The 22426-nt window shown below is 36.9% G+C and overlaps 1 protein-coding gene across 1 annotated transcript in view; it reads left to right on the top strand.

Moving 5' to 3' along the window:
* LOC126100464 (fatty acid synthase-like) overlaps nucleotides 1–22426 on the top strand; it is a 443119-nt gene that overhangs the window by 356219 nt on the left and 64474 nt on the right. Inside the window, exons 31-32 of the mRNA XM_049911071.1 lie at nucleotides 11185–11509; nucleotides 11867–12022. Of these exons, the coding sequence (XP_049767028.1) occupies nucleotides 11185–11509; nucleotides 11867–12022 (481 nt within the window). The remainder of the gene's footprint in view (nucleotides 1–11184; nucleotides 11510–11866; nucleotides 12023–22426) is intronic.

Raw genomic sequence — 22426 nt, 5'->3', positions numbered from 1 at the left:
TAATTTTCTATCTCAAAAAGATAAAACAATAATTAAGAAACAGTATTCTAACCATATAACAGATCTGGATGCAAAAATTCCAAAAAAGACATAGTTTTGGGGGGGGGGGGGGGGGAGAACCATTCATCAGGATACTGCAACTGCCCACAAATGTGTCTTGGATATGGTGAAATTGAAGGATCTACAATATGAAGTGGTGGAACATATGCCCTACTCTCCAGATTAGGACCCCTCAGGCTTTCATATTTTTACAAAACTCAATCTTCCTTGCTGGTCAGTGTTTCTGTTTCAGCCAAGATGTGATTACAGCTGTCAATGAGTATTTTGCAGCACGTTCACAGGAACGCTACAGAGATGGAATAATTTCACTGGAATACCACTGGATGAAGTGTATTAATGTTAAAGGGGTTATGTCAAAAATAAGTACAGAAATTCATATTTTCACTATTAGACTGAGAACTTTCCAGATCTCCTTCATAAGCAATTACCTCATCATTAATGGGACACTAAATCCTAAGCTTCCTTCCTTGTACTCCCTGTTTGAGTAACAATCATGCACAACAAGGGCACCACACTCAGTTAGTGGATCATTATATCGGACACATGGGACAATTCATTTAAAAATATATGGAGGCATTTTGCTTTTCAGGTTCTACTATGACAATTTTTTGTGAACATAATAATTCAAAAGTCAGCTATCTTTGATAACAACTGTTGACAACAGGGATTATTATTAGCAGCTTGTTGTTGTTGTGGTCTTCAGTCCTGAGACTGGTTTGATGCAGCTCTCCATGCTACTCTATCCTGTACAAGCTTCTTCATCTCCCAGTACCTACTACAACATACATCCTTCTGAATCTGCTTAGTGTATTCATCTCTTGGTCTCCCTCTACAATTTTTACCCTCCACGCTGCCCTCCAGTACTAAATTGGTGATCCCTTGATGTCTCAGAACAGGTCCTACCAACCGATCCCTTCTTCTTGTCAAGTTGTGCCACAAACTCCTCATCTCCCCAATTCTATTCAGTACCTCCTCATTAGTTATGTGATCTACCCATCTAATCTTCAGCATTCTTCTGTAGCAACACATTTTGAAAGCTTCTATTCTCTTCTTGTCCAAACTATTTATCATCCATGTTTCACTTCCATACTTGGCTACACTCCATACAAATACTTTCAGAAACGACTTCCTGACACTTAAATCTATACTCGATGTTAACAAATTTCTCTTCTTCAGAAATGCTTTCCTTCCCATTGCCAGTCTACATTTTATAACCTCTCTACTTTGACCATCATTAATTATTTTGCTCCCCAGATAGCAAAACTCCTTCAGTACTTTAAGTGTCTCATTTCCTAATCCAATTCCCTCAGCATCACCCAACTTAATTCGACTACATTCCATTAGCCTCATTTTGCTTTTGTTGATGTTCATCTTATATCCTCCTTTCAAGACACTGTCCATTCCATTCAACTGCTCTTCCAAGTCCTTTGCTGTCTCTGACAGAATTACAATGTCATCAGCAAACCTGAAAGTTTTTATATCTTCTCCTTGGATTTTAGTACCTACTCTGAATTTTTCTTTTGTTTCCTTTACTGCTTGCTCAATATACAGATTGAATAACATTTGGGAGTGGCTACAACCCTATCTCACTCCCTTCCCAACCACTGATTCCTTTTCATGTCCCTCGACTCTTATAACTGCCATCTGGTTTCTGTACAAATTGTAAATAGCCTTTTGCTCCCTGTATTTTACCCCTGCCACCTTTAGAATTTGAAAGAGAGTATTCCTGTCAACATTGTCAAAAGCTTTCTCTAAGTTTACAAATGCTAGGAACGTAGGTTTGCCTTTCCTTAATCTTTCTTGTAAGGTGAGTCGTAAGGTCAGTATCGCCTCACGTGTTCCAATATTTCTACAGAATCCAAATTGAAATTCCCCAAGGTTGGCTTCTACCAGTTTTTCCATTCTAATGTAAAGAATTCATGTTAGTGTTTTATATCTGTGGCTTATTAAACTGATAGTTTGGTAATTTTCACATCTGTCAACACCTGCTTTCTTTGGAATTGGAATTATTATATTCTTCTTGTAGTCTGAGGAGGGTATTTCACCTGTCTCATACATCTTGCTCACCAGATGGTAGAGTTTCGTCAGGACTTGCTCTCCCAAGGCTGTCAGTGCTTCTAACGGAATGTTGCCTACTCCTGGGGCCTTGTTTCGACTCAGGTCTTTCAGTGCTCTCTCAAACTCTTCACACAGTATGTGGTTATGTTATGTTATGTGGTTTATTCATCTCATTACATACAATTTTCAAATCATTTGATTTGATGTACAGGAGACATGTCAAGGTTTACAAAAGAAACTTTTTTCACTTTTTAAGAGAAATACAAAAGTTTACATTATATTTTACATTTCTAAGTTACAGCTACACATGTACATAAAATAATAAATGTATTACAATCCCTGTGTTCAGATTGTGAAGCTGTCCTCAATGAATTCATCGACAGAATAATAACACTTTTCCACCAGGAGAGTAAAGGGCAATCTTTTCAGTGAACCAATCTCCATTTTAAATATATTACTGCCTTTTATTTTATTGAAAATTTTTAACCCCATATACTCTGGCGTTTGGGCATAAAGTTTTAAATGATGTGTTGCAAGTTTGAAGTTATCTATGTGGTGAGTGCTGTAGTTGTGGTCAAAATGGAAATTGTCTAGTGTATGTTGATTTCTATATAGGAACACCACCATCTCATATATGTAAAGTGAGGGGATAGATAGTACTTTTAAATTTTTTAACAGTGGTCACCAGGATTCCCATTTTTTGCAACACACATGTTTCTAATTACTTTCTTTTGTAATACTAGGAGCCTAGTGACATTTGCTGAATTTCCCCAGAAGATTATGCCATTAGAAATAACTGACTCAAAGTAGCAGTGATAAACTATCTTTCTGGTATCCATGTTTGTGGCACCTGACAAAATACACATTGCAAATGTTAAGTTGTTCAGTTTACTTGCTAAGTAATCTATGTGTACCTTCCAATTTAAATTTTTGTCAAGATTTAGGCCTAAGAACTTTAGGTGGTTTGCTTCTGTGATATCCTGATCATTGCAAGTTATCTTTATTTCGCTCCTTTCTACTGATTTAGCTTCAAATTGCATCATTTTGGTTTTAGTTACATTTAATTTTAGTCCATTTTGATAGAATCAAGATTCAAGTTTTTCTAAAGTATTTTTGGCTTTTTCTGGAATATTTTCAGATACCTCAGGAACACCACCATCTCATATATGTAAAGTGAGGGGATAGATAGTACTTTTAAATTTTTTAACAGTGGTCACCAGGATTCCCATTTTTTGCAACACACATGTTTCTAATTACTTTCTTTTGTAATACTAGGAGCCTAGTGACATTTGCTGAATTTCCCCAGAAGATTATGCCATTAGAAATAACTGACTCAAAGTAGCAGTGATAAACTATCTTTCTGGTATCCATGTTTGTGGCACCTGACAAAATACACATTGCAAATGTTAAGTTGTTCAGTTTACTTGCTAAGTAATCTATGTGTACCTTCCAATTTAAATTTTTGTCAAGATTTAGGCCTAAGAACTTTAGGTGGTTTGCTTCTGTGATATCCTGATCATTGCAAGTTATCTTTATTTCGCTCCTTTCTACTGATTTAGCTTCAAATTGCATCATTTTGGTTTTAGTTACATTTAATTTTAGTCCATTTTGATAGAATCAAGATTCAAGTTTTTCTAAAGTATTTTTGGCTTTTTCTGGAATATTTTCAGATACCTCAGTTTCAATTAGAACTGATGTATCATCAGCAAATAAGACTGAATGAACATCAATAGCAAGTGGTAGGTCATTTACGTAAAAAAGAAACAGATAGGGACCCAATATCGAACCTTGTGGGACTCCTTGGGGAACTGTTTTCCAGTCTGATGAATAATTGGTTCCATTTGAAGTTAAAATTACTCTTTGTTTCTTACCTGACAGGTAAGAGCTAAACCATTTTAAAGCAGTGTCTCTGATTCCATACATCTGTAATTTGTGGAGGAGTAATGCATGGTTCACTGAATCAAAAGCTTTAGATCACAGAATATACCTGTGACCTTTCTACCCTTATCTAATGTGGAGCATATTTTTTGGATAAACTCATTTATAGCATTCGCAGTGCTTGTACCCTGTTGGAATCCGAACTGGTTTTTAAAAATTATATCATTTACAGTAAGAAAGTTATTAATTTGTTTTGCTGCAATCTTTTGAAACACTTCAGAGAAGACCGGCAAGAGAGAGATAGGGCGGTAATTCCCCATATCTTCTGTTAATCCTTTCTTGAATAGAGGTTTGATCTCACCATATTTCAATACCTCTGGAAAGCATCCCTGTTCATAAGATTGATTTATAATAATTGACAGTGGTTGGGAAATAATATCGTACACATACTTGATTACAGATGTTGTTATTTCATCCCACCCATGTGAGGTTTTGTTTTTTAGAGACAATATTTTCCACATCCCTTTGGGTTATTTTTTCAAATTGTTTAAAAGATGTGTTCTGGCTGTTTTCCAAATTTGTGATGCCCTGATAGAATGTCATATCCACATCCGATCTTACTACGTTTAGGAAGAATTCATTGAAACAACTTGACATCTGAACAGGGTTTACTATAATTTCATTTTCATGTCTAATTTTCAAAATCTCATGAATTTTTACTTTGGCTCCTAGTTCAGACTAAACAACTGAACACACTGCTTTTGTCTTATTTCTGTGTTCTCGTATGAATTTATTATTTGCCATTTTTTTAGCTGCCGCTACAACTTTCCTAAATACAGCTTTATACTGTTTGACATAAATAACAAAATCTGGATTTCTGTTTGATTTTAACTCATTGTGGAGCTCTCTCTTTCTGGCACTAGAGATCTTTATTCCTGTTGTAATCCATTTGAGTTTACCATTAACTTTCTTTTGCTTATATCTACGAGGAAATGATTCATTAAATACCTCTAAGAAACAATTTAAGAATTTGTCATAGTTCATCGAGCTTGAACTATTGTAGTCTACAGGCCAGCTTATTATACTTAATTTACTGCAGAATAAATCCAATTTACTTTTACTGAGATCCCTTTTTATACACACTTCTGGAGGCTTTAGGTTATTTGCTTTTGGGAGCTCAATAAACAGAGCTGAGTGATCTGAAATACCCAAGTCTAAGCAGTATTTGTGCTTATTTCCACTGTCAAATTTGTAGTTAGTAATAGTATTATCAATGCAGGTCACTGATCTGCTGTTTTCCCTAGTGCCTTCAGAAAAATTTAGCTTGAAACCAGATTTCTGAATTAAGTCACGAAATTTGGTAGAATCATTGCTTTCAACTAAGACATTTAAGTTAAAGTCTGCTGCTATAACAACTTTTTTCTTACTTACTTTCTGGAGTTTTTCCAGGAGGCATTCGAATCTGGTTAAAAACACTTTTGTTACCGCACCTCCAGGAATTCTGTAGATTGCTATAACCAGTGTATTCAGATCACTCAGTTCTACAGAGCAACTTTCAAACACGCTCTCTTCATTTAAATAATTAAAACTATCTCTTACTGTATAACTTATGGAAGAATTGACAAGAATGCAGGAGCCTCCACGAGATTTGCTTATTCTACAAAAGCTAGCAGCTACCTTAAAATTATTAATACTATTTAGTACTTTTATACTATCTTCTGTTAGCCAGTGTTCATTTAAACAGATTATTTTAATATTTACGGATTCTGAAAGCAGAATTTTTAGTTCGTCAATTTTTGAGAATTTGCGATTTGTTAGTTCTGCCCCTAAGCCATTTATATTCCAGTGCATCAATAGATCATTTTTGCTTTTAGTTATTTCACGTGCATGCTTTGTTTGGTACCTAAACTTTTTATTTTCAGTTTGAATTTTTTCTTTGTCACCCCTATCACAATGAATTAGTTTCCCTTGCTTCTTAGGACTTTACACACGTCTATGAACATTTTACTAAGGTTCACAGAGCCTAATCTATTCAAGTGCAGGCCGTCTTTTCCCAGACACTTGCAGTTTAAGAATTTGTTTGGGTCAATGAATACTGCACCGAGTCTGTTGCACTGTTCCCTAATGCCGGTATTTATCCTGTTGATGTAAGTAACACTTACCGATCTTCGATGAATAATTCCACTAATTACCAGCCTGGATGTTGGGTATACAGTTTTCGCCGATCTAATCAGATTCCGTGTTTCATTCACGATTTCTTCCTTGCTGTTACTGCGGATGGAGTTTGTGCCCACGTGGATTAAGACACCTCTGTAATCGTCGGTTTTGTTACCAGTTTCGCCCGTGTTTCTTTTTGTGGAGAATACATTCTTAAAATGTTTGTTGAGTTGATGCGATCGGATTCCTGGTCGAACATCGACCTTGCAGTCCGGCACAATAACATTTTTTAATATAGAATCACCTATTAACAGAAAATCGTTTTTGTCATCTTCTTTGTTCGTTGCACTTTTACGTTTGTCCTTCTTATTATAGGAAACTGTTTTCCATTTATACTTATCACTTGTTTCACTGACAGAGTTCTCTGTGGTATTATTCGCCATATTACACAAATGCGTATGTTTGCCACTTTGTTCAGTAATGGGTTGATTTCTACACACGCAGGATTTTCTTTCAATAACCAGTTCAGAATTTTCTTGTTTCAATGTTAAAATTTCCGCCTTCAGTGCTTCAATGTCACTTTGAAGCAATTTAATAATTTCTTCTTTTGAGTTCACGGTACTTACGAGTTCAGCTGTCTCAATACGCAAACAATGTGGACACGACCATGGAAACTCGTCTTTTATGAGTTTTAAATTCACTTTCGCACATTTTTCATGAAACCAGTAGTTACACTTCACACAAAAGATGCCTTTCATAACGCGTTTCGAACATTTCCTACACGATGAACTATTTAATTTAACCTTTTTTGAGGACTGCTATGTGTCACAACACTCTTCTATTGGCGCCATCTTGTTCTTGTATCTCCCATTTCATCTTCATCTACATCCTCTTCCATTTCCATAATATTGTCCTCGAGTACATCACCCTAGTATAGACCCTCTATATACTCCTTCCACCTTTCTGCTTTCCCTTCTTTGCTTAGAACTGGGTTTCCATCTGAGCTCTTGATATTCATACAAGTGGTTCTCTTTTCTCCAAAAGCCTCTTTAATTTTCCTGTAGGCTGTATCTATCTTACCCCTAGTGAGATAAGCCTCTACATCCTTTCATTTGTCCTCTAGCCATTCCTGCTTAGCCATTTTGCACTTCCTGTCAATCTCATTTTTGAGATGTTTGTATTCCTTTTTGCCTGCTTCATTTACTGCATTTTTATATTTTCTCCTTTCATCAATTAAATTCAATATTTCTTCTGTTACCCAAGGATTTCTACTAGCCCTCATCTTTTTACCTACTTGATCCTCTGCTGCCTTCACTACTTCATCCCTCAAAGCTACCCATTCTTCTACTACTGTATTTCTTTCCCCCATTCCTGTCAATTGTTACCTTATGCTCTCCCAGAAACTCTGTATAACCTCTGGTTTAGTCAGTTTATCCAGGTCCCATCTACTTAAATTCCCACCTTTTTGCAGTTTCTTCAGTTTTAATCTACAGTTCATAACCAATAGATTGTAGTCAGAGTCCACATCTGCCCCTGGAAATGTCTGACAATTTAAAACCTGGTTCCTAAATCTCTGTCTTACCATTATGTAATCTATCTGATATCTCCTAGTATCTCCAGGCTTCTTCCATACATACAACCTTCTTTTATGAATCTTGAACCAAGTGTTAGCTATGATTAAGTTACGCTCTGTGCAAAATTGTACCAGGTGGCTTCCTCTTTCATTTCTTACCCCCAATCCATATTCACCTACTATGTTTCTGTTGTGGGTTGGCAAGAGAGCCAACCCGGTACTACTAGAGGAAGCTGAAAGGCACGCATTTTAGCTCACGCAGGCTGGCATGAGGTCTGGAACAGGACAAGGAAATTAGACTTAGAAAAAACTGACGTAGCTGGTGGAATACTTAACTTTAATCCATAAATGGTGAACGTCGCTCTTGACGGTACATGTTTTACAGTGTCAATAGTAACTGGTAATGGCGCCTTGCTAGGTCGTAGCAAATGACGTAGCTGAAGGCTATGCTAACTATCGTCTCGGCAAATGAGAGCGTATTTTGTCAGTGAACCATCGCTAGCAAAGTCGGTTGAACAACTGGGGCGAGTGCTAGGAAGTCTCTCTAGACCTGCCGTGTGGCGGCGCTTGGTCTGCAATCACTGATAGTGGCGACACGCGGGTCCGACGTATACTAATGGACCGCGGCTGATACAAAGGCTACCACCTAGCAAGTGTGGTGTCTGGCGGTGACACCACAGTTTCTTTCTCTCCCTTTTCCTACTATTGAATTCCAGTCACCCATGACTATTAAATCTTCATCTCCCTTCACTACCTGAATAATTTCTTTTATCTCATCATACATTTCATCAATATCTTCAACATTTGCAGAGGTAGTTGGCATATAAACTTGTACTACTGTAGAAGGCATGGGCTTCGTGTTTGTAGGCATGGGCTTTGTGTCTATCTTGGCCACAATAATGTATTCACTATGCTGTTTGTAGTAGCTTACCTGCACTCCTATTTTTTAATTCATTATTAAACCTACTCCTGCATTACCCCTATTTGTTTTTGCATTTAAAGCCCTGTATTCACCTGACCAAAGTCTTGTTCCTCCTGCCACCAAACTTCACTAATTCCCACTACATCTAACTTTAACCTATCCATTTCCCTTTTTAAATTTTCTAACCTATCTGCCCGATTAAGGGATCTGACATCCACGCTCTGATCCGTAGAACACCAGTTTTCTTTCTCCTGATAATGACGTCCTCTTGAGTAGTCCCCGCCCGGAGATCCGAATGAGTGACTATTTTACCTTCGAAATATTTTACCCAAGAGGATACCATTGTCATTTAATCATACAGTAAAGCTACATGCCCTTGGGAAAAATTACGACTGTAGTTTCCTCTTGCTTTCAGCCATACACAGTACCGGCACAGCAAGGCCATTTTGGTTAGTGCTACAAGGCCAGATCAGCCAATCATCCAGACTGTTGCCCCTGCAACCACTGTAAAGGCTGCTGCCCCTCTTCTGGAACCACACGTTTGTCTGGCCTCTCAACAGGTACCCCTCCCTTGTGATTGCACCTACGATATGGCCATCTGTATTGCTGAGGCACGCAAGCCTCCCCACCAATGGCAAGGTCCATGGTTCATGGAACTTATAATATAAATGGTTACAGTTGAAAAGATCACTTGCCAATTCATTACTGATTACCAAAAATATGTTTCCACCAGCATTGATGTACAGAATTATTCCTTTCAGTGTGATACTGATAGCACTGAGCCACACTAATGACTCCATAACTCACAAGGCATAGGGATTTTGCCTGATTGTAGGAACACAGCCATTGAATGCTCAAAGAATGAAGCACCACTTGCACTCTATAATTGCATCAGAAAAGCAAACGCAGTTTTGGACCAGTGGTGATACTTTCTGTTGGGGAATATTTACATGTGCATATTTGATCCTACTACAACAAGTCTCTGAATTTTGGACAGAATGTTGAGCAGTCATGAATAAAAATGGCTCCATAACACTTCTTTTATGATTTGTAGTTAGTGGCATGAATAGTCAAAGCAATTATGATGGAGAAAGGGATTGCTTAGTGCTATCGGCAATACATCTTTGAAGTACATCTACATCTGCATCTACATGGATACTCTGAAAATCACATTTAAGTGCCTGGCAGAGGGTTCATCGAACCACCTTCACAATTCTCTATTATTCCAATCTCGTATAGCTCATGGAAAGAATGAACACCTATATCTTTCTGTACGAACTCCGATTTCCCTTATTTTATCGTGGTGATTGTTCCTCCCTATGTGGGTCAGTGTCAACAAAATATTTTCGCATTCGGAGGAGAAAGTTGGTGATTGGAATTTTGTGACAAGATTCCATCAAAACGCAGTCTTTGGTTAGCCTTCCCCACAACATTTTCTTTGTGTTCCTTCCAATTTAAGTTGTTTGTAATTGTAATACATAATTATTTAGTTGAATTTACAGCTTTTAGATGAGACTGAATTATTGTGTAACTGAAGTTTAACGAGTTCCTTTTAGTACTCGTGTGGATGGCCTGACACTTTTTGTTATTTAGGGTCAACTGCCACTTCTCGCACCATTCTGGTATTTCTTCTAAATCGTTCTGCAGTTTGTTTTGATCATCTGATGACTTTATTAGTCGATAAACGGCTGCTCAGATTGTCTCCCAAATTGTTTATATAGATAAGGAACAGCAAAGGGCCTATAACACTACCTTGGGGAACGCCAGACATAACTTATGTTTTACTCTATGACTTTCCGTCAATTACTCCGAACTGTGACCTCTCTGACAGGAAATCACAAATCCAGTCACAAATGCTGGTTACTGTAATGAAATTGCAAAATACAGTATCAGTTTCAGGTTTTTATGTAACACTAATAATTCTGTAGAAAAGGTAACATCTTCCACAATTCCTTTTAGTCTTTTATTGGATGTACTCTTCATTTGCAAAATCACCTCATAGGCAGAGATTAATGCCATATTTAATTTCATTGACAGAACTAAATAATGTCCACTTGCTTTGTCATGACTGATTGATAAAAACTATAAAATCAGACTGATTCATTCATATCAGATCTTCACAGAAGGATAAACTCCCCTACCCCCATGAAGATTTCCTCTGCAGAAGAGGATGAAACATTGTGTTTCTACAAAAAATTCATCTGGACTTGGCATAGTAGCCTGGAATTATTTAATAATAATATTTAATAGTTTCTTGTACTTTGACAATTCCTTCCACCTTTAATTGTTCAGATTGTGTGTATGGCCATTTTGTGCACTTTGATCCTTGAAACTCAAGGCTAGCAACTGCCTCCTCTCCCCTGCTTTACATAATCTTAGAGTATCTTACTAAGAGCTTACACAAGTTCCTTCTTGTTAAAAACTAATTTTTATTATTAACTTATTTTAGTTTTTTATTATTCTCTATATTATTTATAATTTCTCTCATGTATAATCTCTCACTTACATATACCTCCTACTTTATATTTGTATGTAGGACCTCCAAGATGGTATACTGGAGAACCAAACAGTTGAAAGTTTCCAGAAATCAGCTGGGCCAAAAGCAGTCGCCACCGGTCTATTGGACATATTCTCACAAAAGCTGTGTCCACAGCTGCATACGTTTGTTGTTTTTTCAAGTGTATCCTGTGGTAGAGGCAATGCAGGACAGTCAAATTATGGTTGGAGTAATTCAGTGATGGAACGCATTTGTGAAGAACGTCACTCTAAAGGATTACCTGCTCTCGCCATCCAGTGGGGGGCTGTTGGTGATGTGGGCCTTGTTGCAAACATGCAAGAAGATGACAAGGAAATCGTTATAGGTTCGTTCATAAGTAATCTTTCAGTGTACCAGCATTATTCTGTTATTCAAAACAAACATAAACCTTCTTGATGTACAAAAGTAGAATGAAAAATCTTCCAGGTATTGTGAATCAAATGGTGGCTTACAAATAATATTATTTAGAAAATATATTTAAATATAGTGTTAAAAAAGTGAAATTTCTGTTATATTAATTTGTGCTGTTAATTAATCCAGACATACATGAAACTCAGTAATAAGGTGACAGTGGTTAATTAAAGTGCTTCAACATGAGGGTACACAAACTGTTGTATTTCTACCTTGATCATTATAAACATCCATAATTATTATATTGTAATCAGCTGCAAAATGTTTACAGGAGGTACACTGCCCCAGAAAATTACATCGTGCTTATCACTGCTGGATACATTCTTTCTCCAGCCATGTCCTATTGTGGCCAGTATGGTTGTAGCTGAGAAACGTGGAGGACTATCTCAGTCGTCTGGTATACTCGAATATGTTGCTAATGTGTTGGGTAAGTTGTCTACCATACCTGTATCTACAGTATTATTAATAAATGTAACACAATCATTGAATATTAAGGTGCATATTAAAAAAATACACAGTCAAACAGATTCCAAGTTTTCTGACAACTATGCAATGTCCATAATTGTCCTCAGCCATTCCAAGATTTGCGGAGTACAAAATAGTTTTCTAACCGTTATATGTTGTTATTTATTCATACACATATGATATTCTGTAAAGCCCATCATGAAGGTGAGCCTACAGGGATCAGTTTTACAAAACATTCTTACTGCTTGCTGGCATTGAATAAAAATTTTGCTGATCTCAGCTGTTTACTGCAGAAGATTATGTCAAAAGGATAGTAATATGTAAAAGTATGCCAGAAACCCATCTTCAGGGCAGCACATTGAGATAGTTTTTAAGTGCAAAGCAGACATAACTGAGCTTTTCAGTTAACTTATCAATATGTTGGTGCCACCCCCATTTGTTGCCTATCTTGATAACATAGAAATTTCACATGGAGTATCATTCAGTGATATCCATTTATCTCCTGTCATGAAACCTTTGTCCATCATAAATATTAACAATATATGCCTTATATTTGTACAACTTATATTCTTTTATGAACAGTAAAAGCAAAGTAAATAAATACAGTGATACAGATAATTATTAAACTAGAAGTAAGGTAACTCGTTCAGGCAGAGGACAGAGTTAAAAATAACTGACAATAGTTCTTATATTAATGGGCAGATATAATTCAATAAGCTGCCACATATTTTGAAAACTTATGAAGCAAAGCTGTTCCACAGGAACTTAAAAGGATTCCTAGCTAGTAAACATTTGTATTCACTCAGTGAATTCTAAGCTACACATCCACTGTTACAGCATGTAATACATTTAGAATATTAAGATGTACGTATGTACCACTGCTATATGTAAGTATAATTTACATCAATTTATTGCTCAATTTGTGTATGACATTTGCGAAACCTATCAACTCGATGGCTACATTAATTTTTTTTTAAATTAAGACTGTTTGCTGCAGACCAGTTGTAAGTCTGTTGCTTTGCTCTCTTGGCTGCGTCCAGCATTGGTGTGCTTAAGCCCTTTGTCACTACATTTGTCTCATCAGCAAACATCACAGCTCTGAATGTGTTCAAGCCCTGTATCAGAATATTTGAATCAGTAGCAGGTATCATCACTGTTAAGAGATCTCCAATATCCATGGTGACATAGGTCGCAAACAAGATTGGGTTGCATTATTCCCCCAGCCCAAATTCATTTTCATTTCTGTTATATTCTTTGTTAATGTGACCAACTACTTTCTGTGGCTAAGATATTCCCTATTTTCAGATTTGGTCTTGATTGTGTTTACAATGTGACAGTATGCCTCCGTTCATGCAAGAGAGATGCCCTTAGTACCATAACATTTTAGTTCCCCCTTTTATTGTTGACATTATGATAGGTCTTTACAGGATTGTAGAAAATACATACAGTATGGTGTTATTTGTTTAGATCCATAAGAACTGAGTTTGTCACGTCACATATTGCTTTCTCTGGCAAGAATATATTTGGGGTATCAAACTGGGCAGTTGTTATTTTAGTCTTTCATGAAAAGCATCTTGATTACCTTCATGGATTACGAAGGTAATTAGAGGAACCTACAAGCTTTCAGTACTTTGGTTGAAATATCACTATTGCCATAAAAGTTACTCATATGCAGTGATCAAATGATTTTTGTTCTCTCTTCAACAGTTGATTTGTTGACGAAGAATGGAGAATGGAATGCCAGTCTAAGTAAATATAATGGGCTGCCTTCAGTGGTCCTTTATTTGTTGCTGTGTTGTTTTATATAGAAGAATTCATTGAATAACAATAAAAAACCACTCAGCATTCAACAAGCATTCAAATTATAAAATCTACAACAATAAAAAAAAATCAAGAATGATGGGGTGTTTCCAACAGCCAAATATATGTTATTCATAACTATCAGTTTCATGTCAGTGCAGACACATCTTCAGATTTATAATGGTTATATGTTTATAATGTAGATGGAAAATTGTGGAGCCCAGCATTCAGGAAGTAATTTGCATTAAGAGTCACACCAAGTTGGTGGGTTATCATAATAAAATAGATTACACACAAAAAATATTTGTCAAATTGTACAAAGCATTACTTTTGACTGAGCCTGGCCAGATAACACCCTGTAGGATATATCATGGGAGTCACTAGGCATCAGCATATAAAACTGATTTGAGGAAAACTTAAAACCCTGTGTAATGTGTGAACGTCTGCTTTTTCAATTGTTATAATTTTTATGATAATTTTAATGGTTATTGAGTGTTGAGCATTTTTATTGTTACTCAGAATGTCTCTGAGCTGTGGTTGCTCTCCCTAGAAAGTTGTTTGATGAGTTAATTGACTTTACTTATGAGGAAAATGAATTTAGCATTTGTCTTTGAGTTACTCTCATCAGGAAGTTGGATAGATTTGCCTTTCCAACTTTATTCATTTTGTGCATAACGATACTCAAAATTTCCTTTGCTTTGTTTGGGAAACTTTGTATTTTTATGCATAGTGCATGATTTTTTCCTTTTTTCTGTCATGGAAAAGGATTTTGCAGTATTTCTTTAAGTCTTGTTTATAACTGATGCTCTACATCTGTATTATACTGTGCAAGCCACGGGAACTGCATGGCAGTGAGTACATCCCATTGTTTCCTTTCTTCCATTCCATTTGCATGTGGATTGCAGGAACAGTGATTGCCTAAATGCCTCTCTGCATGCTTTAAGTAGCCTAATATTGTCTTTTCAGTTCATGAGAGCAATACATAGCGAGTTGTGTAATTTATTGCTAGATTCATCATTTAATGTTGGTTCTTAAAACTTTCTAAGTGTATAAAACTGTGTATATAAGTATGTAAACTGAGTATATAAAATGAGAATATAAACTGAGTATATAAGTAGATAAAACAGTATATAAAACTGACTTTATAATTATTTCAAGGCCGCAATTAATTCTTCAGACCAAGCATTGTCTTTGATGCCAATGAGCATGGACTGTCTTTATCAGAATGTGTCCCTCCTAAAATACATTTTTCTTTTTAAATGCATCCCTATAAAATCAGAAAGAAGTTACCTTACAATGTCTCAATGTGGGAAATGTGAAGTCAAGTCCACTTAAAACATGAAGTCTGCTCTCCATTCTGGATGTTCTAATTTTTGTTCCAGAACTTCTTTTTCCTTTATAAATTCAGCAGTAGTAAGTTTTAAATCAGAAAAACACTCTGGGCATGCCCCTTGATTTATTCAAATACTTTGCATTAATATGTGAAGTCTCAGTACTCTTTCTTCACGTTCATTGAAAACTGTTGCAATTGACAATGGAATAATGCACAAGGCTTCAGAAATTTTACTATTCGTATCATCAATTTCTTCACATCTGGAAATTTAGCACTAAGTACTTTTTGATGTACAAAACAATGAATCCCATCTGTCAATCATTGTAACGGTTTGTTCTTTCATTGTCAACTAAATCTTTTAATTCTGTCTGCATGGTATTGTAATGTCATTTCATAGCAAATATGCAGTACCTGTTGCTTGTGTGAATTATGAATACTCATCCCTCTCTTCTATCATTCCATTCATTTTAAAGGATTGTGACGATGGGGTGCTAGACTTCCCCTTTTGTGCAAATAGCCACTGGATCTGTGAAAGCCCTTCATACCACAAACAAATAGCCATGTTAAACTGCATTGACAACATGATTCTGTTGAACTCAGAGAGGTCTACCAGTTTAAAAATGCTGCACTGCAATGCTAAATGAAATGTCACATTGTTCCATGTACTGTCGAGAAAGGCAAACAAAGCTGAGTAACAGGCTGGGTTTGGCCTGCCTATGGCCAGCACACACGGCACATTTGAAGTTTGGCACGCCGTGGCCAGCTCTGCTCTATATACTCGTGTCCTGAACTAAAAGATTCAAGTTCCTCATTGAGATATGCCCTTTGTATTTCCATAATCATTGTTCTACAACTGGCTGATAGCCACTTATACCAGTTTCAATATGGACATATACCAATAGCTGCCTAAAGCAGATTTGCATATATTGTGCTGTGACATTTCATATCATTTTTTTTATATGTATAAAAGAGGATGCATATCAGCTAAGTGGTAAAATCCATGCAATTTGCATGTTCATTTACTTATACTTAGTATACAGGGTGTCCCATTTATCTTGACCACCCTAAATAACTGTTTTTCCAGATCCAACCTACAAAATGTTTCAAGCAAATGTTCTTTAGCCATCAGGGGGACATCAATCAACATGATTGCCTTCATTGTACCTTTGTTTTTTACAAAGATATCAACAGTAGTATGACTTTTTTAAATGGCACCTTGTATTTTTTATTCAGTAATTCATTTCCTCTCCTAAAGATCTATTCAAAAATGTATCACAATGTACCATTCACTGAAATACAATGTTATTAATTACTTAACGCAACACTGATGTTGATGCTCCCAGCGCTTACTGCAGGTATTCAGGGTAATGGAACACATCCACGTGCTGACATTGACAGAGGATAAATGTAAACATAAGTAGAATGCACACTCATCATTCTGTCAACCATCGTCAGTTGAAGAGTTGTTAGAGTACAGTGTACACCAATGAAGAAAAGGTAGAAATGCTACTCATCTATGGGGAATGTAAGTTAGCACAACAGTAATTGTAAAACTGTTTTCTCATGTACAGGTACATTTAGTGCAGTAGTTTAGCCCTTTTAAATACTGTTGTGTTGAGTAGGCATACAGTAAAGCCTGTTCTTCCTACAAACTGCATTGACATGACGTTTCTTTTGTTGTTGTTGTTGTTGAAGGTAAGCAAAAAGCAGGCAGCGGAACTGTACAGAAAGTGATATCCTGACAAGAACCCACCTTCCCGATGGATGTTTTCTCATCTTGTTGTGATGCTTCAGGAAATGGGAAGTTTCAACCCACGACAATGCAATCATCATCACACTCGCACAGACAAAGCTGCCGAATTTACTGTTCTAGCTTCCATTGCTATGAATCCACAAGTGAGCACACAACAGCTTGAACATGAGATTAGCATTCCTGAAACCTTTGTACATCATATTCCTACATGTCACCGGTTTCATCCTTACCGTGTACAGCTACATCAAGAATTGCATGGGAATGATTTCCAGGATCATGTACGATTCTGTCATTGGGCACAGCAGCAAATCCTCCTCAACCTGAACTACTTCTCCAATGTTCTATTTACTGATGAATGTTCCTTCTCAAACAAATGACAGAGAAATACAAGGAAGATACATTATTGGTCCAGCGTCAACCCATGCTGCGTCAATGGACAGTTAACATCTAGTGTGGGATGCTTGGTACTACAATTATTGGCCCTTATTTCATCAACAGTAGTCTAAACCACACAGCATATGCCGACTTCATCAGACAAATTCTTCCTACTCTTCTGTATGAAGTGCCGCTAAGAACCAGAATGCTTATGTGGTATCAACACGATGGATGTCCAGCACATAATGCTTTGTTTTCAGTCATGTTCTGGACCAAATGTATCCTGCTAAATGGATTGGTCAGGGAGGAACAGTTACTTGGCCTGCTAGGTCTACTGTTTTAAATCCTCTGGACTTTTTTCTTTGAGGATGCAATAAAGACATTGTCTATCACAATATTCCAACAACTCCAAAGGACATGTGGGAACATATCGTGCTTGCTTGTAATTCTCTTCAGCAGGCAACATTGGAAGCAGTAAATAATTCTTTCATTCAACAAGTGCAGCAATGTATCGGTGTCTAGGTCCTCACTTTGAGGTCCTTTGCAAATCCAGCAAGTGGGTGAGTTTGTGATCCCAGGCTCAAAGTCAGTCTTGTGTTATGTAATTAATAACATCTTGTTTCAGTGAATGCTACACTGTGATACATATTTGAATAGGTCTTAAGGAGAGGAAATGAATTACTGAATAAAAAATATAGGGTGCTATTTTAAAAAAGTTATACTGCTTTTCATATCTTTCTAAAAAACAAAGGTACAACAAGGGCAATCATGCTGATTGACAACCCCATGATGACTAAAGAACATTTGCTTGAAACATTTTGTAAGTTGCATTTGGACAAACAGTTTTTTAGGGTGGTCAAGATAAATGGGACGCTCTGTATAAGTTGACCCTCTTTATTTCATGTCTTAGAGTAAAATCACATGTGTTATATAAGTTCACTTTGAAAACTTAAGTACAAAAACTAGACATAAAATTTAAATGTGGTTTTTATGTTGATTTTATCAAAACTCATGCTTTTTAGAAATCTTGGCCACAATGTCTCAATTCGCAACAGTTCCCATTTTCCGTTATATATTTGTGTGAGAAAGGCATACTTTGAGAAGTTTTGGATGCTTGTATAGATTTTTGCAATTTACAAGCTTTTTGTATAATCTATTTCATAATAAATCAGGGTTTTGATTTACAGTTAATGTGAATAAGTAACATACCATGTCATATTAGTTCTCTCTTTTAATAGAAGTATATATTACCTACATTTATTGTAAAATAACGCTACTGTTGAACTTGTTGAACTTTCTTACCAACCATAAACTGAAAAATGCCTTGGAGAAGTAGTAAAACTTGTTCCAAGTTTCTGTTGTTGTAACAGATATCCCATTTTTGGCTATAAATTAGTTAAATTCCAAAAGATTGCTGATAATATTTATAGCATATCAAACTTATAAGTTAAAAGAGAATCAGGAAGCTTAGTATAAAGTTATTTTTTTACTATCCTGAAAAATACTGCACCAGGCATAAAGTGCTTACTGTTTTATAAAATATTGTACCAGGCATAATGTAGTGTTTGCTGTTCTCAGATAGGGGATGAATTGGTTACTATTCATAAGCTGCTAGAAATCACCCTGATAACTGCCAAGCAATTGGGTGCATTGGGGGAGGGCTGCTATCAAGAGTTGTGTATCAGAGGTACCAAAGATAACTCAAGTACTATCCTTTCCTGTGGATACCATTTCTCTTGGATGAATACAAGACTAATCATTACCCATCATTTGACTGTGAGTGGCTTGTCAGTGTGGGGTTTAGGTATTTGCACAAGGTAGACAGGGATCAAGGAGGACTCACGGTACTTACTGACCCCTTTTAACATGCAGGTTCAACGTGCTGTCTTTGACTGAAACTGAATCTGAGCCATTGGGACTAAGGTCACCAGTTTTGGGGAAACACAAAAGGGTTTTAGTCCCCTAATCACTGGCATTTCAAACATATAGTAAGTAATGGTACCTCTTAGGGAAATGGCAGCAAGGGTTTGGGAGGAACACCAGGTACACTCAGTGGGTATACCTGGTCACCTCATTCAGCAGGTTGAAGAGGCTATTCTGGCAGCCATTAAGGAAGCAGGGTGCAATCAGCTACAGCTGCATGCTGGAACAAACAATGCCTGTCTCTGGTCTCTGAGGTCATACTTGTACCTCTCCAGTGGCTCACAGAGGAAGTTGAGAATACCATCCTTGCTCATGGAGTTTCAGTGAAGCTCACAATCTGCAGCATTGTCCTCAGGACATATGTGGCTTGCTGGCTCTTAGTCAAGTGGAACGCTTGAACCAAAGACTCAGAGAGTTGTCGACTTCTTAGACTTGCACTGTAGTGTTGAGAGTCCCCCTAAATAGATCAGGTGTGCATTACACAATCAGAGGCAGCTGCCCAAGTGGCTGACCAAATGTGGGGTGTATACAAGGTTTTTTTTTAGACTAGGTGACAGTCCATCCCATCCAGATAATTATAGCTGTGTGAAACCCAGAAGTATCAGAGTAACATCCAAGGGAATGGCTCCCACAGATGAGAGTATCAAAATCCTAGTGATTACTGCCGAAGAATGTGCAACAAAGTGGTAGAGTTGGAAGTGCTCCTAAAAACACTGAATCTCACATAATATTAGTCCCACAAAACTGGTTAGAACCTGAAGTTCAGAGATATTTGGGGAAAATGCAAACCTATAATAAAAAGATAAGGAAACATAAAATAGAAGCATATTTGTTGCAGAAGACAAGAAACTAAAATCCACCGAACTGAAGTTGAAGTTGCATCTGATATTGTTTGACCAAGACCCAGTAGCAAAGATGGGCAAAAAATTGTAATGGGGGTCCTCCTGATGTAACCGAACATTTTAGAGGAAGCCTCATTTCACTTAATGAGACTGTAATCATTGGGAGAGACTTTAATTATCCAATGTTCAGTTGGGATAATTATACTTTTGTTAGTGGTGGGCATGACAAGACATCCTGTCAAACTTTACTAAATGCCTTCTCTGAAAACTACCTAAAACAGGTAGTGCAGAAGTCCACTCATGATGGAAATATATTAGTTCTAATGGCAGCAAACAGACCTGATCTCTTTGAGGAAATCTACATCAAAACTGTTATCAGTGACCATGAGATAGTTATAGCAACAGTGAATACCAAAACACAAAGGGCATCTAAAACAAGCAAAAAGATTTATATCTTCAGTAAACTAGACAGAGGAACAATAATATCATACCACTATGAAGAACTTGAAACTTTTAGCTGAGGACAAAAGCATGAAGAGGAACTGTGACTTATGTTTAAAAGAACACTTTACCATGCCCTGAATAAATAAGTACCCAGTAGTGTAGTTCATAATTAGAGAGATCCTCCAAATGGAGAGAGACTGAATGAAAGTCATTTGATTATCATAAGCGCAATGTGTGAAGCCTTCAATGACTACTGTAGCAGAATAATGTCAAATGATATTTATCAAAACCCAGAAAAATTTAGAACATATGTAAAGGCTGTCAGTGCATCAGAGTTGGTGTCCAGTCGCTCATATATGAGACTGAAACTGAAGCTATGATCAGTGAAGCAAAAGCAGAAATCTGATGGACTTAAATTTTCCTTGATACATATGAGTATCAACATTATCTATAATAATGATAGGAGCTGAAGAAATGAATTAAAATTTGAGCTATGCCCAGTATTTGAACCCATGTCCTTCACTTAGGAGGCAGATGTGATAGCCATTACACCACTGTAGCAATACAGGCAAAACCACTGCATAGAGAACCCTAGTCCAGTACCCTCCTTAACTTGAACTTCAATTCACAGTTTCAGCTTGTTTTCCCTTTCTTAAACCATCAGTATTTCCAAGGATCTCCAGTATTAAAATAGCATCTCAGCTTTATACATAATGGGGAAATCCTGCATATACCTCAGACTTAATGTGATCTATAGATCTGATGGAATGAAATTTTCTGTGAGACAATTAAGCAGAGGACCCAGGTTCAAGTCCTCCTGGCTTTAGCACAAATCTCAATTGATTTCTTCAGCTTCTAACATTATTGTAGATGAAGATGAGACTCATATGTCTCAACAAAAATTTCATTCTATGGGATCTATAAATCTTCTGCACTTGAGGTACAGGCTAGATTTTCCCATTACGTACAAAGCTGGGGTGCTATTCCAATACTGGAGAGCCTCGGTGATACTGATGATATAAGAAAGGAAAGATAGGCTGAAGGTGAGAATTGAAGTTTGTGTTACGTGAGGCATTGGACTAGCATAGTCTTTGCAGCTGTAGAATTGTGTTTTATTCATCTCCTGACACATATTTGCAATCTATTTGGTCTGCATACAGGAGACATGTCAAAAATTTATAATACTGTAACATTCCTTTATAATATAAAAAAGCTTTATGATTATGTTGAATGAATTTCTGAACTGTGGAATGGGCACCGAACTTGCGTAATCATGTAGCGTGTTGTAAGTGTAAGCGGTGTCCTTACCCTGTGTTGTTGTTAGCAAAACCTTTATATGAACTGATTGGGCAGTGCAACTCCCAATACCAATAAAGAAATACAGTCACTGCAAAATACATTCAGCCCCTTAGGCACTGAATCCTCTGTCCCTGTTCAAAACTGATAACCTTGGTTCCTGTGCACATAGCAAATAAATTAAATTGTCTTACCCCTAAAACAGCAATGGTGGTACACAATATATTCTGGTCTCTCATAAAAAATATATGAATATGCTAACTACAGGCTCAGCAGTGCGCAATGCTGACTGTAACACTTTGAGATGCACGTAACTAATGAGGAGATATTGAATAGGATTGGGGAGAAGAGAAGTTTGTGGCCCAACTTGACTAGAAGAAGGGATTGGTTGGTAGGACATGTCCTGAGGCATCAAGGGATCACAAATTTAGCATTGGATGGCAGCGTGGAGGGTAAAAATCTTAGAGAGAGACCAAGAGATGAATACACTAAGCAGATTCAGAAGCATGTAGGTTGCAGTAGGTACTGGGAGATGAAGGAGCTTATGCAAGATAGATTAGCATGGAGAGCTGCATCAAACCAGTCTCAGGACTGAAGACC

The sequence above is a fragment of the Schistocerca cancellata genome, chromosome 9 (assembly GCF_023864275.1).
Source record: "Schistocerca cancellata isolate TAMUIC-IGC-003103 chromosome 9, iqSchCanc2.1, whole genome shotgun sequence".
NCBI lineage: Eukaryota > Metazoa > Arthropoda > Insecta > Orthoptera > Acrididae > Schistocerca > Schistocerca cancellata.
This window is presented reverse-complemented; position numbering and strand designations above follow the sequence as displayed.